The sequence below is a fragment of the Xiphophorus maculatus genome, chromosome 14, assembly GCF_002775205.1.
Source record: "Xiphophorus maculatus strain JP 163 A chromosome 14, X_maculatus-5.0-male, whole genome shotgun sequence".
NCBI classification, from domain to species: domain Eukaryota; kingdom Metazoa; phylum Chordata; class Actinopteri; order Cyprinodontiformes; family Poeciliidae; genus Xiphophorus; species Xiphophorus maculatus.
Genome location: NC_036456.1, coordinates 2966289 through 2980078, shown reverse-complemented (window position 1 = coordinate 2980078; position 13790 = coordinate 2966289). Strand labels below are relative to the sequence as shown.

At 41.4% G+C, this 13790-nt stretch overlaps 1 protein-coding gene across 3 annotated transcripts in view; it reads left to right on the top strand.

The window, feature by feature from the left end:
* Positions 1–13790, top strand: part of LOC102231679 (dedicator of cytokinesis protein 11-like) — an 88125-nt gene that overhangs the window by 27842 nt on the left and 46493 nt on the right. For all 3 annotated transcript variants that reach the window (XM_023346112.1, XM_023346111.1, XM_023346113.1), the window contains exons 12-18: positions 4544–4825; positions 8249–8371; positions 8458–8540; positions 8636–8758; positions 8960–9036; positions 10693–10877; positions 10989–11054. In XM_023346112.1, coding sequence (XP_023201880.1) covers positions 4544–4825; positions 8249–8371; positions 8458–8540; positions 8636–8758; positions 8960–9036; positions 10693–10877; positions 10989–11054 — 939 coding nt within the window. The remainder of the gene's footprint in view (positions 1–4543; positions 4826–8248; positions 8372–8457; positions 8541–8635; positions 8759–8959; positions 9037–10692; positions 10878–10988; positions 11055–13790) is intronic.

The window sequence follows — 13790 nt, the reverse complement described above, 5'->3', positions numbered from 1 at the left end:
CCAAAATAAAAGCCTTGAGAAAATTTTAAATCGTACCGAATGGTGCATGTCCGCCTCGCTTAACGTTCTTGCGGTTCTCCGCGTGCCACTGGTCACGTCGCGGCGTTCTTTAGCGTCGACGCCGACTTGTGGCGTGACGACGCCGGGCCCAAAACCCCACGGGCGCGCCTTGGCAGGCCCCGGCTAAATTTCTTCCGAAATTTTCTAGTTATTCTTTATTTTTCATCCGTAACCGTTAATGCGGCTCATACCGCTGCGTGCACACCTACAAAAGAGGTATCAAAACGTGCAGAAAATTCACGCCATTCCAGCTATTACTTTTGGTGGGATTCGGGATTAACATGGCGACATAATTCGCAAAAAACTACGAAAAAAACCCCATTATAACTCAATGGGAAAAATCCTAGAAATACCCTATTTTTGAGGATTTGCTGTGTCGTCACAAATTCACCTAGAAATGCCATTCAAATTTCATTTTGTAGATACGTCTGTGATCTCTTCGAAAGTGAAGACGGCTCGTCGATACCAGTTATGGTTTGTCCACAATTTGCCTCTAAGCGACCCAAAGTTTCTCATTTTTGCTCATATTAGAGTGACAGCCGACCTCGGTTCATATCTGGGCACAACATTTCTTTCTCTCATCACTGTAAATGCTCTGAGTGAGGTACAGATATGAATCTCGGGACTATCGCAGAAGACACATTGAACTGTCATACGCTTAAAACGCTTTTCGAATATGTATTACGGTTCCCGAACAAGAAGGATTTGTTTCCAATGCTTTTTTTCAGTAAAGTGTGTTTGCTCAAACACACTTGTGTGTTTGAGAGCTCACAGCTCAGAGCTCACACCTGCTGAGACCATTATTTGCCATAGCAACGGAACTCAAGAGGCTATTGGCTGCTGGTTAGGACTACGAATACGCATCGTTGTAGTTCTATCTATCCTCAGTTGAAACAGATCAGGACTGAGAACTGGCCTTTACAACTACTTGCTGCTTTGGGCTGTATATAACTGATTTAACTCAGTAACTGTTACACATGGGATTAGTTTTACACTTTAAAATTAAGCATATTGAAAATTTCACAATAAAAGCCCTGAATATTTTTACATGACGTAATTGCTCTTTTTTGGCTTTATTTGACTTTTTCATCCAAAGCACTGTTACACATGGTATTAGTTTGGCCCTTTAAAATGAAGCTTAACAAAAATTTCAAAATAAAAGCCTTGAATATTTTTACATCAGCTACTTGTGTTTTGAGCATTATATAACTATTTTAACCGAAGGACTATTACGCATGGGATTAGTTTGGCCCTTTGAAATGAAGCATCCTGCAAATTTCAAAATAAAAGCCTTGAATATTTTTACATGACGTAATTGCTCTTTTTGGCTTTATTTGACTTTTTCATCCAAAGCACTGTTACACATGGTATTAGTTTGGCCCTTTGAAATGAATATTAACAAAAATTTCAAAATTAAAGCCTTGAATATTTTTACATCATGTAATTGCTCTTTTTGGCTTTATTTGACTTTTTCATCCAAAGCACTGTTACACGTGGTATTAGTTTGGCCCTTTGAAATGAAGCTTAACAAAAGTTTCAAAATAAAAGCCTTGAATATTTTTACATGACGTAATTGCTCTTTTTGGCTTTATTTGACTTTTTCATCCAAAGCACTCTTACACGTGGTATTAGTTCAGAACTTTAAAATGAAGCATACTGAAAATTTCAAAATAAAAGCCTTGAATATTTTACATGAAGTAATTGCTCTTTTTGGCCGTATATGACTTTTTCATCCAAAGCAATGTTACACATGGGATTAGTTCGGAACTTTAAAATGGAGCATAATAATAATTTCAAAATAAAAGCCTTGAATATTTTTACATCAGGTAATTGCTGTTTTTGGCTTTATTTGACGTTTTCATCCAAAGCACTGTTACACATGGGATTACTTTGGAACTTTGAAATGAAGCATACTGAAAATTTCAAAATAAAAGCCTTGAATATTTTTACATCAGGTAATTGCTGTTTTTGGCTTTATATGACTTTTTCATCCAAAGCACTGTTACACATGGGATTAGTTTGGAACTTTAAAATGGAGCATAATAATAATTTCAAAATAAAAGCCTTGAATATTTTTACATCAGGTAATTGCTCTTTTTGGCTTTATTTGACTTTTTCATCCAAAGCACTGTTACACGTGGTATTAGTTTGGCCCTTTGAAATGAAGCATTCTGAAAATTTCAAAATAAAAGCCTTGAATAATTTTACATGACGTAATTGCTCTTTTTGGCTTTATTTGACTTTTTCATCCAAAGCACTGTTACACGTGGTATTAGTTTGGCCCTTTGAAATGAAGCATACTGAAAATTTCAAAATAAAAGCCTTGAATATTTTTACATCAGCTACTTGTGTTTTGAGCATTATATAACTATTTTAACCCAAGGACTATTACGCATGGGATTAGTTTGGCCCTTTGAAATGAAGGTTAACAAAACTTCCAAAATAAAAGCCTTGACAACATTTTAAATCGTACCGAACGGTGCACGTCCGCCTCGCTTAACGTTCTTGCGGTTCTCCGCGTGCCACTGATCACGTCGCGGCGTCCTTTGGCGTCGACGCCGATTTGTGGCGCGACGACGCCGGGCCCATGCCCGACGGGCGCGCCTTGGCAGGCCCCGGCTAAATTTCTTCCGAAATTTTCTAGTTTTCTATATCTTGTTCTCTATTGTAGCGCACATGTTTTATTTTGTTCCTGTATATTTCTTGTTTGAATTTAAAGTTTTTTTGGGGGGGGAAGACTTTATGTGAGAAGAGGAAAAGGAACTACTACATAAACAGTCTTCAGCCACTTCAAAATAGCAGCATGAATATAAACGACTAACTATTGAAAGAATTCCTAACAGTCAATAATCAAAACTTCGAAACAGAAGTTTTGATTATCAAGTGTTTTATTTAAGTTAAAAGTTTACAAAACGGCTGAATAAATTAGCACTTTAGAATTTATACAGAAAATTTGATTTAGGCAAAGCTAAGTGCGCTAAACAAGGGATTTCGTCAAAGTGAACTAAAGTGCTATAGGAAAAATTAGGTCAGCTATTAATGCATTAGCACTCCACTGTATACAAAGACCAACTTCCCAAATCAGACCAACACCTTCCATGTGAGTCCCTGTACAGACGTGCATATTTACCCACAACACACTGCTTTCATTTTTACCAGTACAGATTGTGGTCATCAGTCCTTCCCCTCTGCAGCTCTCGCCCCAGATAATACACCTTCATTATTCATGTTGGTCTGCAGAGAAAGCTTCACATGTCCCAACCCCCCCTCCCCCTCACCTCTGTAACTTCCACATCAAGGAGGTTGAGACGATGCATTCACTGTCCTGTGGTTAAAATGAAACGCTTTACAGAAAAAAAATTGTCCCATGCATAAACATTTGTGGAATGGGATTGTGTGAATGTAAAAGATGGAACTATTCTGCAGTTTTCACCTTGAACAGAGCAGCTTCATGCAGTCCTGGAGCTGACTGAGCTCCTCCTCTTCCATTAAAGGAGCTGCTTGCTTGGACAAATGATTCCAATCATATTTGTGGCTCCAAAGCTGCACACACTCTTCCTCTTCTCCTCCCTTGTTTCCATTCAGTATCCAATGGCTTCACTGGTCCATCTTGAGCAACCTTTAGAAAACGTTTGAGCATCACGACACTAACTTGTTTTGGCCGATGTAATGATTTATTTCTTTTGGATCAGGCTGCCTTACTTAGAAATGGAAACAACAAGCTGGTCTGTTTCCATGGCAGCACAGCATGTTTCCATAACTGAGGCAGATTAAAGAGATTAATACGCTTTGATTTAGACCAATTCTTTTGTACCAGCAAAGACGTTTCACAGACATCAGCCGAATCTCAAAAGTTCTTTCTAGAACTGAAATCTGTGCCTGACATTAGCGGTGCACCGATAAATCGTCTGGCCAATAAATTGACCCATATTTTTTTACATTTTTGGAGCTTGGTGATCAGCCTATTCTTACACGAGAAACTGATCTTATCCACCGATCTTATCTACCTCCGCAAAGGTCTGAAGATCAAACACTGCTCCCTTTTTTGCTCTGGAGTAAGGCTGACTGACCGACCGGCCCATCAGGTCACATCTGCATGGCACGGTCAATAATAGTCACCCCACAGTTTCCAACTTAGTGACTTATCACTATTTATAGCAAATTTTTAAGGAAGAAAATTGTTATCTGCTTAAATCGGAATCGGTAGGTCAGGACTTTTACAGATCTACCAAAATTAAGGAAATCTTGAGTCAATTGATCTGTGCACCCCTAGTAACGACCTAGTAACCAAATGTGAGCATTTTAAGTAGATGGATAAACTTGTTGGGTATTTCTGTCATTAGCTGTTCCAGTAAATTCCAGTAAAGCTATTCCATTCATTTCTGAATGCGCCCATAACAAAGTTACTTAAAAATGATATTGTTGTGTCTTCCTGAGGTTTTCAATCCACCTTTTCTTCTCTCTCTACTCTACCGTGCTGCAGGTGGAGCCGTTCTTCATCTGCCTCTCACTTTTCGACCTGTCCAAAAACTGCAAGATCTCGGCCGATTTCCACGTGGACCTGAACCCTCCGTGTGTCCGGGAGATGCTGACGGACACCTCCGGTCAACTTTCTCCGTCGTCTGACTCAGAGGGTGGAGGTGGAGGATCGGGAGAGGGCGGTGGAGGAGGAGGAGGAGTCATGGTGAACGGAGACTGTGGGAAAGGGAAAGGCCTTCCTGTGGTCCAGAGGGTGTCGGAGGCTCTACTTCGCTTCCCCACACAGGTACAGGCTAAGCACTGAAAGCCTCATGTTTTAGCTCAATGAAGTCTCTAACCTCAAATGCTAAGATGCTAAATTGCTGCGTAGCTCTCACTGCTGCAGTTGCACCTGTGTACCTGCTATTTTCTTATATGAGATGGGGATTTTTCCCAGTGGCCTTACCAAACCAAAACCTTTTTTAATGTTCTGACATAGTTTTTTTTTTTTTTGTGGTTGTAAGTCTACTATGTAACGTTGTTAGGTAGAGAAATAATTTAGCCATATTATGGCTTCAATATTAGCTTCCACTAAATGCAGCATTGGTGTAGCCCTTTAGTGTTAGCTTCTGCTAAATGCTGTGTTGATGTAGTGCTATAGCATTAGCTTCTGCTAAATACACCATTGGTCCCCAACCTAGGGAGGAAACCGAAACGGATGCTGTTTGTGGGCTCAATGTTGCAGCGCAAGACGCAACCGACAGAGTCCGGTTAAAGGATTTTCAAAATAAAAGATCCTCCAGACTCAATACATAACACGGAAATATTTAATTATTTCTTGCGCGGCCCGGTACCAATTGGTCCACGGACCGGTACCGGTCCGCGGCCCAGGGGTTGGGGACCACTGGTGTAGCGTATTAGAATTAGCTTCTGCTAAATACACCATTGGTTTAGCGAATTAGAATTAGCTTCTGCTAAATACAGTGTTGGTGTAGTGCTTTAGCATTAGCTTCCACTAAATACCATGTTGGTATTTAGTGGAAGCTAATGCTTCGTATTAGCGCTTAGTGTTAGTGTAACTCATGTTTCTGACTAGTTCCTCTAACTTACTAGTTTGTTTGGACGTCCTCTACTGGTTTGATGAATCTCTGTCCTACTTTTCCATCTCTGAATATGTGGAAGATTATTAAACTTTTCTCTTTTTTGATTTAATTCCCCATCTGTAGCGAGGCAGATTTTTGATGATAGAAGTTCCTTTGATCTACCTTCAGTGTTTAAGGCTCTGGAAAAATGAAGCCTGTTTGTGACCGCTGGCTTTGGCTGTGAGCTCAGCGGCACGCACAGCTTGTTCTTACTTTTTCCTTTCTTCTCAGCAGCCGTCAGTTTGATTCTTTCCATGTCACCAGACCCAAGTGAACTAGAAACACTGCAGGAGGGTTCAGAACTCTTACAGTTTTTCTTGTTTTGTCAGAAAACAGTCCAAAGTTTCAATACATTTGGTCATGATTTTTATTGAATACACTAACTCACCATAGTTAGTTTTCAATATTGTTCACAAATAAAAATATGGTAAAAGGGAGAGCGTCTATATGCAGCCCCCTTTACTCTCACAACCCTAAATAAAACTGCAACTTAATTTCTGTATAAATACAGCTGCCTGTGATAATTCTGGAGGAGCTGAAAAGATTCACAGCTGAAATGGCTAGCATCAATGCTACTTCACACGCTATTGTCTGGTGATGGCAAAGCAGCCAATCCTTGAACAGCATTTATTTTTCCTGACTCTGATTGGCTCTAACCTCAGGAGCAGTGACAAGGAAGACTGTGGACCCTTAGCTTGTATGGTAGGGCTAAGACTGTTTCCGTTGTGAATATTAATACATATTTAGGTATAATTGGTGTTTTGAACTATTAAAATATCTATAAATGTTTTTTTAGAGGGAATCTCAAATATTTGCAATTTTAGTGACCAGTATATCCCTCTTGTTGGATTTTTTCCAATTTATATTTTGAGTCCATAATTACTTGCAGATCCTTTTTTTCCCAAAGGCCTGACTACTTTGTTCTATTACATCTATATGAATGTGTACTTATTGGTACAGAGATTTTATATACATATTTGTTGTTGTCTTTTAGACGAGTGTACGAGTGTTTTTAATTATGTGACTTGAAATGTGGTGAAAAGTTTGGACACCTGGTCAGATGACACTAAAGTTGAGGCTACATTTAAACCCAGAAGTCCCTGAACATCCCATCTGCCTGGTGAAACAGAGCGGTGGCAGTATCATGCTGTTTTTTTTTTTTTAGTTTTAAACATTCAAGTCATTTTTTTCCTGAATCGCAAAATATTCTCTTTGAAACTCAGCAGAACGCTGTGATATTTGAATGTGTGGCGCTGCAGCAGCAGCCAGCCGGCACTCTGCTTGGACTGGTCCACTCGGCCTGAAAGGTCAACAAGCGGCTCGCCGTTCCTCCTGGGTGATTACAGCGTTAACAGAGCCCAGTGTAACGGAGTCGGGCTGGGTGTGGTCCAGGCACGCAGCCTCCACCTCCTGTCTGCTCTGGTAATTGCAGCTCTAGCTTCTGCAAGGCCTCATGTGACGATGAGTGTCAGCTCGTGTTTTGTTGTGATGGTTGCAAGGACTAGTTTGTGGCTCTTGAGACCAAACTTTTTGCAGCATTTTTAAACCGGCTGCTGGGTAACGATCATGTCAGAGCTGAAGCAGCTGGGTGCGTTCGGAAGATGTTTTTGTTTCTTTCCTCTTCAGAGTGTTTGAAACTGAAACCTCGAGCAAGAACTCTTCACACCCGACCAAATATACATGTTGCTCCCTTGCGGTTTTCCTGCAGTTTTACTTTAGCCTCAGCTGCTTCCTCTGCTCTTGTTTGTGACCTGATGGCGTGTGATGTCACTGTAGGTCTCCATCAACTATGAAAAATAGAAAATAAACAAACGTGTTCATATCTGCTTATTTGTTTGATGTGTTCCAACCATAGAGTTTATTGTTTTACATAATGTGTGATAATGAAAGAAAAGAGCAGAAAAAGAAAACAGTGTTTTATTCAGCTTTCTAGAAGCAGCATTCTCTGTGGGTTTAGTTGTTTCTACCAGCTTTGTTCTCAGAAGCTGACATTTTTACCTGAGTTTCTATAGAATAGGTCAGCAGCTGGGTGCATTCGGATGATTGTTTCTTTCCTCTTCATTTTCCCTCCATCCATGCAGATTGGATGGAGGGATGCCTGTGAGCGGCACTTCTCAGGTCTGGAAACATTCTCCACTGGATTTAGGTCTGGAGTGCCTTAAGAAAAGATGCTCCCTTCCTGTGTTCCCTCCGTCCTTCTTTCTTTCCTTCATTCCTTCCTTTTTTCCTTCTTTCCTTTTTTGGTTCCTTCCTTTGCTCCTTCTTTCCTTCCTCCCTCCCTCCTTTAAACAGACTTTATTATGTGTCTTTTCCATGTTTGAGGCATTTCTAGCGCATAGTTTCCTGTTGACAGATTCTTCCACCTGAGCTCTGACTCTCTGCGGCTCCTCCAGAGTAACCATATAGAACGATGGGTGTCCAAAGTGGAAATTGTTAGACGCAAAACAAAATATATGTCTTATCTATTTAAAATAAAAATTATTTCAAAAGGACCAAAAACTTTCAGTGACTTTTAGTGAAAAGCAGACTTGGTTGCAGCCATTCATCTTCTTCCTCCTCTTTCTTCTTCTCTCGTTTTTCATCCCCAGGCCATTTTCTCTGTGACCAACCCTCATGCGTATATCTTCCTGGTGGCCCGAGTGGAGAAGGTTCTGCAGAACGGGATCACCCACTGCACCGAGCCTTACATCAAGACCTCAGACGCCAACAAGGTTCCCCCCTGCTGCTCTTCACACTCAGCACATTTTACACACTCACACGTTGCTCCGTGTTCACGTCTCCTCCCATGTTTCCCCAGACGGCTCAGAAGGTGCTGAAAGCTGCCAAGCAGACCTGCCAACGCCTGGGCCAGTACAGGATGCCTTTTGCCTGGGCGGCCAAGTAAGGCAGCGGGTTGGGGTGTGTGGTTGGTCTGTGCGGTGTGTGTGTGTGTGTGTGTGTTGGATCTTGACGCTGAGCCGTCTGCTCTGACCCAGGCAGGTGTTTAAGGACGCTCAGGGCAGCCTGGACATGGATGGGAAGTTTTCTCCTCTCTATCGCCAGGACAGCAGCAAAATCTCCACTGACGACCTGCTGAAGCTGCTGGCCGACAGCAGGAAGTGAGTCACCATCATCACTTCATGTGGAGGGCCCTAATTCTCTTTAAGTCTAAGTTTGACCTGGCAGCAGAGCAAGTGCCTCGCTCATATATGTCACTTTCTTTGGAAAATCCAAACTGTCCAGTATTTGTACTGTTATTTAGTTTCAGAAAATCCCTTTTTTAAATTTTTAAAAAAAAATTAATTTTATTTGCTTTTCAGACCTGAGAAGAGCAAACTTCAGATCATTCCAGGACAGCTGAATGTGACCATTGAATGTGTCCCGCCTGATTTCTCAAGTATGTTCATATTTTCATAGCAGCCTGCTGAGTGTTGTTTTATTATCATTATCATATTTATTAGCCACAAGAATAGAACAATGCTTCAAACTTTAATGGATTCCCCTGGGATCTTATGTGATCAGCACCAAGTAGCACATATTTGTGAAATTTACATTTTTTAAATTGTTTTTTTATTTTATTATTTTTTATTTTTTTACAAAAACAAATCTTAAAAGTGTGGAGTGCATTTGTATTCAGCCCCCTGGGTCAATACTTAGTTTATCAACCTTTTGATCTTTTCAGAGCATGAAATCTTTTCAGTCCCTACCTACTTTATTTACCAGTGGTGAGCACACTTCCTCTAATGCGCTAATAGCAGAGCTAAATTTTTACTCAACGCTTTAGCATTTTGCTAACTTTCTACAAATTAAATTTTCCTGATAAATTATAAAGTTGTAATTTACTGGGTTTTTTTTTTAAAGGTTTTATTGGCTCTAGTGGTCTTTATTTGATAGTTAATTGACAGGAAAGTGGGTAATGGGAGAAGGGGAAGACATGCGGCAAAGGTCACCAGGCCGGGAATCGAACCTGCGACGGCCACGTCGGAGACTAAGGCCTCCATATGTGGGTTGTGCCACCACAGCACACCCAACTTTCCATTGTATAAACTTGGACATTGGTTGTTAGGAATTCATCCAGTAATTAGTTAAATGTTTATATTCATGCTTTTATTTTGAAGTGCACGAAGAATGTTTACGCAGCTGTTTTATTTGCTGCCTTTTTGTCCTCCCAACAACTTTATTTCAAACGAGAAACACAAAGGAGCAAAATAAAACAAAGACAGAAGAGAACAAGATATAAACATAAATGCAATGTCTGAGGGTATTACAGAGCATGTCAATTATTAGCGTTAGCTTCTGCTAAATACTGGGTTGGTGTAGAGCTTTACTGTTAGCGGAACTAAGGTTTATAAATAGTGCTTTAGTGTTAGCACCACTAAGTTTCTAGTCATCAGTTTAGTAATGAGGTGAATTTGAAGACAATGTAGACAACTAAAGTAAAGGGGTTTGAAAAATATATTCTATTTGTGTAAATAAGTATAATAAAATTATGTGTCATTTTAGCTCTGTACTGTCTCGAGTTGAGCTGTGGCTTAGTTTTTAGTGACAAAATGTGAGAAAGTCCAAGCGGTAATAAGGCGCTGTAACAAAGTTCTGTGTTCTCTCGTTTCCTCGTTCAGCTGATGGTACTTTTATCTGGAGCACAAAAGAAAAGAGGAAGCCTACGTTTCTAGATCACCACGATTACATTGAAAGACTGCAAAGATCAAACAAGTAGTGATCTTTCAGAACATGCAACTTGTGTTTCTGGTGATGATTAGGAGAAAAGTAGGTCATATTGTGGCTGATTGACACAGTCCAAATGGAAATAAGAACGTGTGGCAGTTTGAGATCCTCTGGTGTGTTGATGGGAGTGCATAAAAAGCACTAAAAGACAGTTCAGAAAGCAGCTCAGCACCTTGTGATGCTTTCTTCTGTTTTTATGCATCTGGGTTTGCACTGCTACATGGCTCCACTGTTGATCCCCTCAATTGGTGGATAATGGAATCAGTAAAGCAGAAGTCAGCTCTGATTTTCTCCGCCCTCTGACCTGACGGAGCTCTCTGTGCCGCAGACACGGTGACGTCCTCCTACATCCCCGTCAAACCCTTCGAGGACGGCTGCGAGCGGGTTTCCGTGGAGATCGAGGAGTTCCTCCCCGTGGAGGCCAAGTACAACTACCCCTTCACCACCTACAAGAACCAGCTCTACATTTACCCCCTGCAGCTGAAATACGACAACCAGAAGGCCTTCACCAAGGTAAAGCCGACCAGAACCGTGTGTGTGTGAGGCGACAGTGAGGGCCACAGTGAGGCAGATGTGACAAATTGGGCTCAGCGGGTCACTGACTGTTCCTCTCTCCTCCTTCAGGCTCGGAACATCGCTGTCTGCATGCAGTTCAAAGATTCAGATGAGGAAGGTTCTGTCCCTTTAAAGGTGAGTCTCTAAAGCAAAGTCAGCCCCCTTTGCAATAGTATTCTGAAATGAAATCCAGTGCAACCAGTTACCTTCAGAAGTCACCTAACTGGTAAATAGAGTTCCTCTGCGTGTAACACCATGTTTATTGTGTAAATGAAGTACATTTAGCAGTTTTAAATACCTCTTTTTCTCAATATTAAGAACTTTGGATGTACAGATTTAGCTAATTTTGGGAGATTGGTGATCAGCCAATACTTACCTGAGAAACCGATCTGATCAACTGATCTTACCCACCTCTGCAAAGGCCTGAAAATCAGCCAGTGTTCCCTTTTGTGGAGAGAGACGACTGACTGACCCGTCCACTGGGTCACAGCTACCCCATTGTGGGCAGCTTAGTGGTTTTCTTACTACGTTTAGCAACATTTCAGACAAGAAAAATCGATATTGGCCAATCAGAATCTGAATGTCAGACTTTTTAAAGATTGGTGATCAGCCAGAAAACTGCAGCTATAACTATAAACCGTTAGACCAGCAGACACTACGAAGGTTTATGTGTGGGCGAGAGGGTGCTGGTGACGAAAAAGAAAATTCTGCTTGAAAATCAGACAAATTTTCACCTATTTGGTCCACAAAAGTCTGTTTGATTAGCTGGAGGCTGGATTTGAACTGTGAAGTGTGGGAGTGGCAGTATCATGATGGGGGGCTGTTTCGCTGCCGGTGTTTTTTGTAGAGAAGAATCATCTCTGGTTGGACCCGGTCAGGCGTCCCAAACACATGAAACTGGTTTTACAATGGATAAAGTGGACAAACACTCAATGTCACGACCTCAGTCCAAACCAAAATATAATGATGATACCTAGAATCTGGGTCTGTCAGGAAACAGAACTTTTTAAAGGAACATCACTAATTCTGTCAAGAAGAGAGATCTAATCTGACTCCCGCCCAGCCTTTGTTATTATGGCTGGGAGATGAATGGTTGCGTTTTTTTCCTCTTTCTCTGTGGTTGTTTTATTTCTCACTTTTCAAAAACATTCACGTTTGATGCTTTTGATTAAGCCGAGTCAGGCTGATGAAGGAAAAAGCAGTGAGGCGAGTCGCTTCTCAGCTGAAACACCCCCCACACGCCCGGCACGTCACCTCAGGTTCAGCCGGTGGAAATAGTTTTGTTCAAGCAGCAGGAGCCAGCAGCAACACCTGCCAGGAGATGTAATCGGGGCCAACTGGAAGAGTGGCGTTTTTGTGTTGGACTCCAACGTGCCTGAGAGAACGTAGGCTGGTGGCTGATGGACGCCGAGGGAATTTCCCCTCGGCTGTAAGCTAGCGATGCGGTCACTCGTTCGCCGTCAGCTTCCAGCCACATGAGACATCAGCTGGGATCGCGTTTCCGGTGGTGAAAATGTGACGAGTCGGGTCAGGTTTTCTCTGAGTGGAAGCTGCTTGGTGTTGGGGTTGTGTGCGATACGGTGCAAGCTCTAACAGGACGACATGTCGGGAGAGAGCGGTGATAAAATCTGGAGCAGCCGCTCCTCCACCCTCATCTTGAGTCAGGTAATCACGGCCGCCATCGCCCTGCCCGCCGCCATCGCCCTGCCCGCCGCAGAGCGCTGGGCCTCCAGGCGTGTGTCTGTACTCGGCTCCTGCAGCATCAAAAAACCTTCCATCTCTGCCTCTAACCTGGTGGGATTTAAACACCCAGAATGCCTCTGGAGCCATTTGGCCCAATTCCAGCCATGCTGTCTCTGGCTAGGACGGCTTCATTTCATATGACAGCATTTGTTAACGTCCTAATTAAAGCCGCAGCTCGTCGGAGCGGTGTGGAATTCTTGTTCATCTCTCCTCATTAGAAACACTGTGACCAGCGGCTGCTTGAGTCCCGCACGCATGACCATGTTTTTCCATGAAGCCTCTGATGATGAAGGTTCCGGTTCGGCTTAGATCGGTTTGATTTAGTTTAACTGTACAGAGGTGGGAAGTGAAAGTATGTGATACGATGTTTGGGTTTGTAGTTGGCATCCATTTCCTAGCAAAAATGATACTTTTCACAAACTTTCAGAAAAGTTTAGCTTTAAAAAAAAGCTAAACTTTTTTTTAAAGTTTAGCTTTAAAAAAAGCAAAAGTGAGCAAAAAAGAAAATCAGAATTATGAGAATTAAGTCAGAAAGCTGAGGAAAAATGAATACATCTGAGAAAAAGTGGAATTTTTAGAAAAAAAACTGAATTCTGAGGAAAAAAACTGAAATTTGAGAAAAGTAGAAAAAAAAAATCTTTTTTTATTGGCCCTAATTTTAGTCCATACTGGGGATATGTCTTTTACTCCAAATAAAAGCAAAAAATACATGTCTTACATTATGACTGTATTCACTACTGATTGAAAGTGTCATAATAAAAGTTGTAAATTCTAAGTTTAAAAAGATTAAAATGTTATAGTTTGAGGAGTCAGAGTTTAACCTTGAATCCTGAAATCATCTGCAGGAACAAAAAACACATAAACTACTGAAAACCTGTGAGATTGTGAACATAAACATGTCCACACAATTTTATGCAGGCATCCATCTGAAAGATGCAATAAAGCCACCCTTAGGACTGAAGAGTGAGAACATCCTATTGCTGCTTTTAGAATGGCCCAGTCAAAGTCCACATCTAAAGTCAGTTGATAATTTGTGTTCACAGATGTCCATCTTGAGCTCTATTGCATTGAAAATATGTAAAAATGCCAGTCAGTCTCTACTTGTTGGTTGAAACTGACAAAAATCTG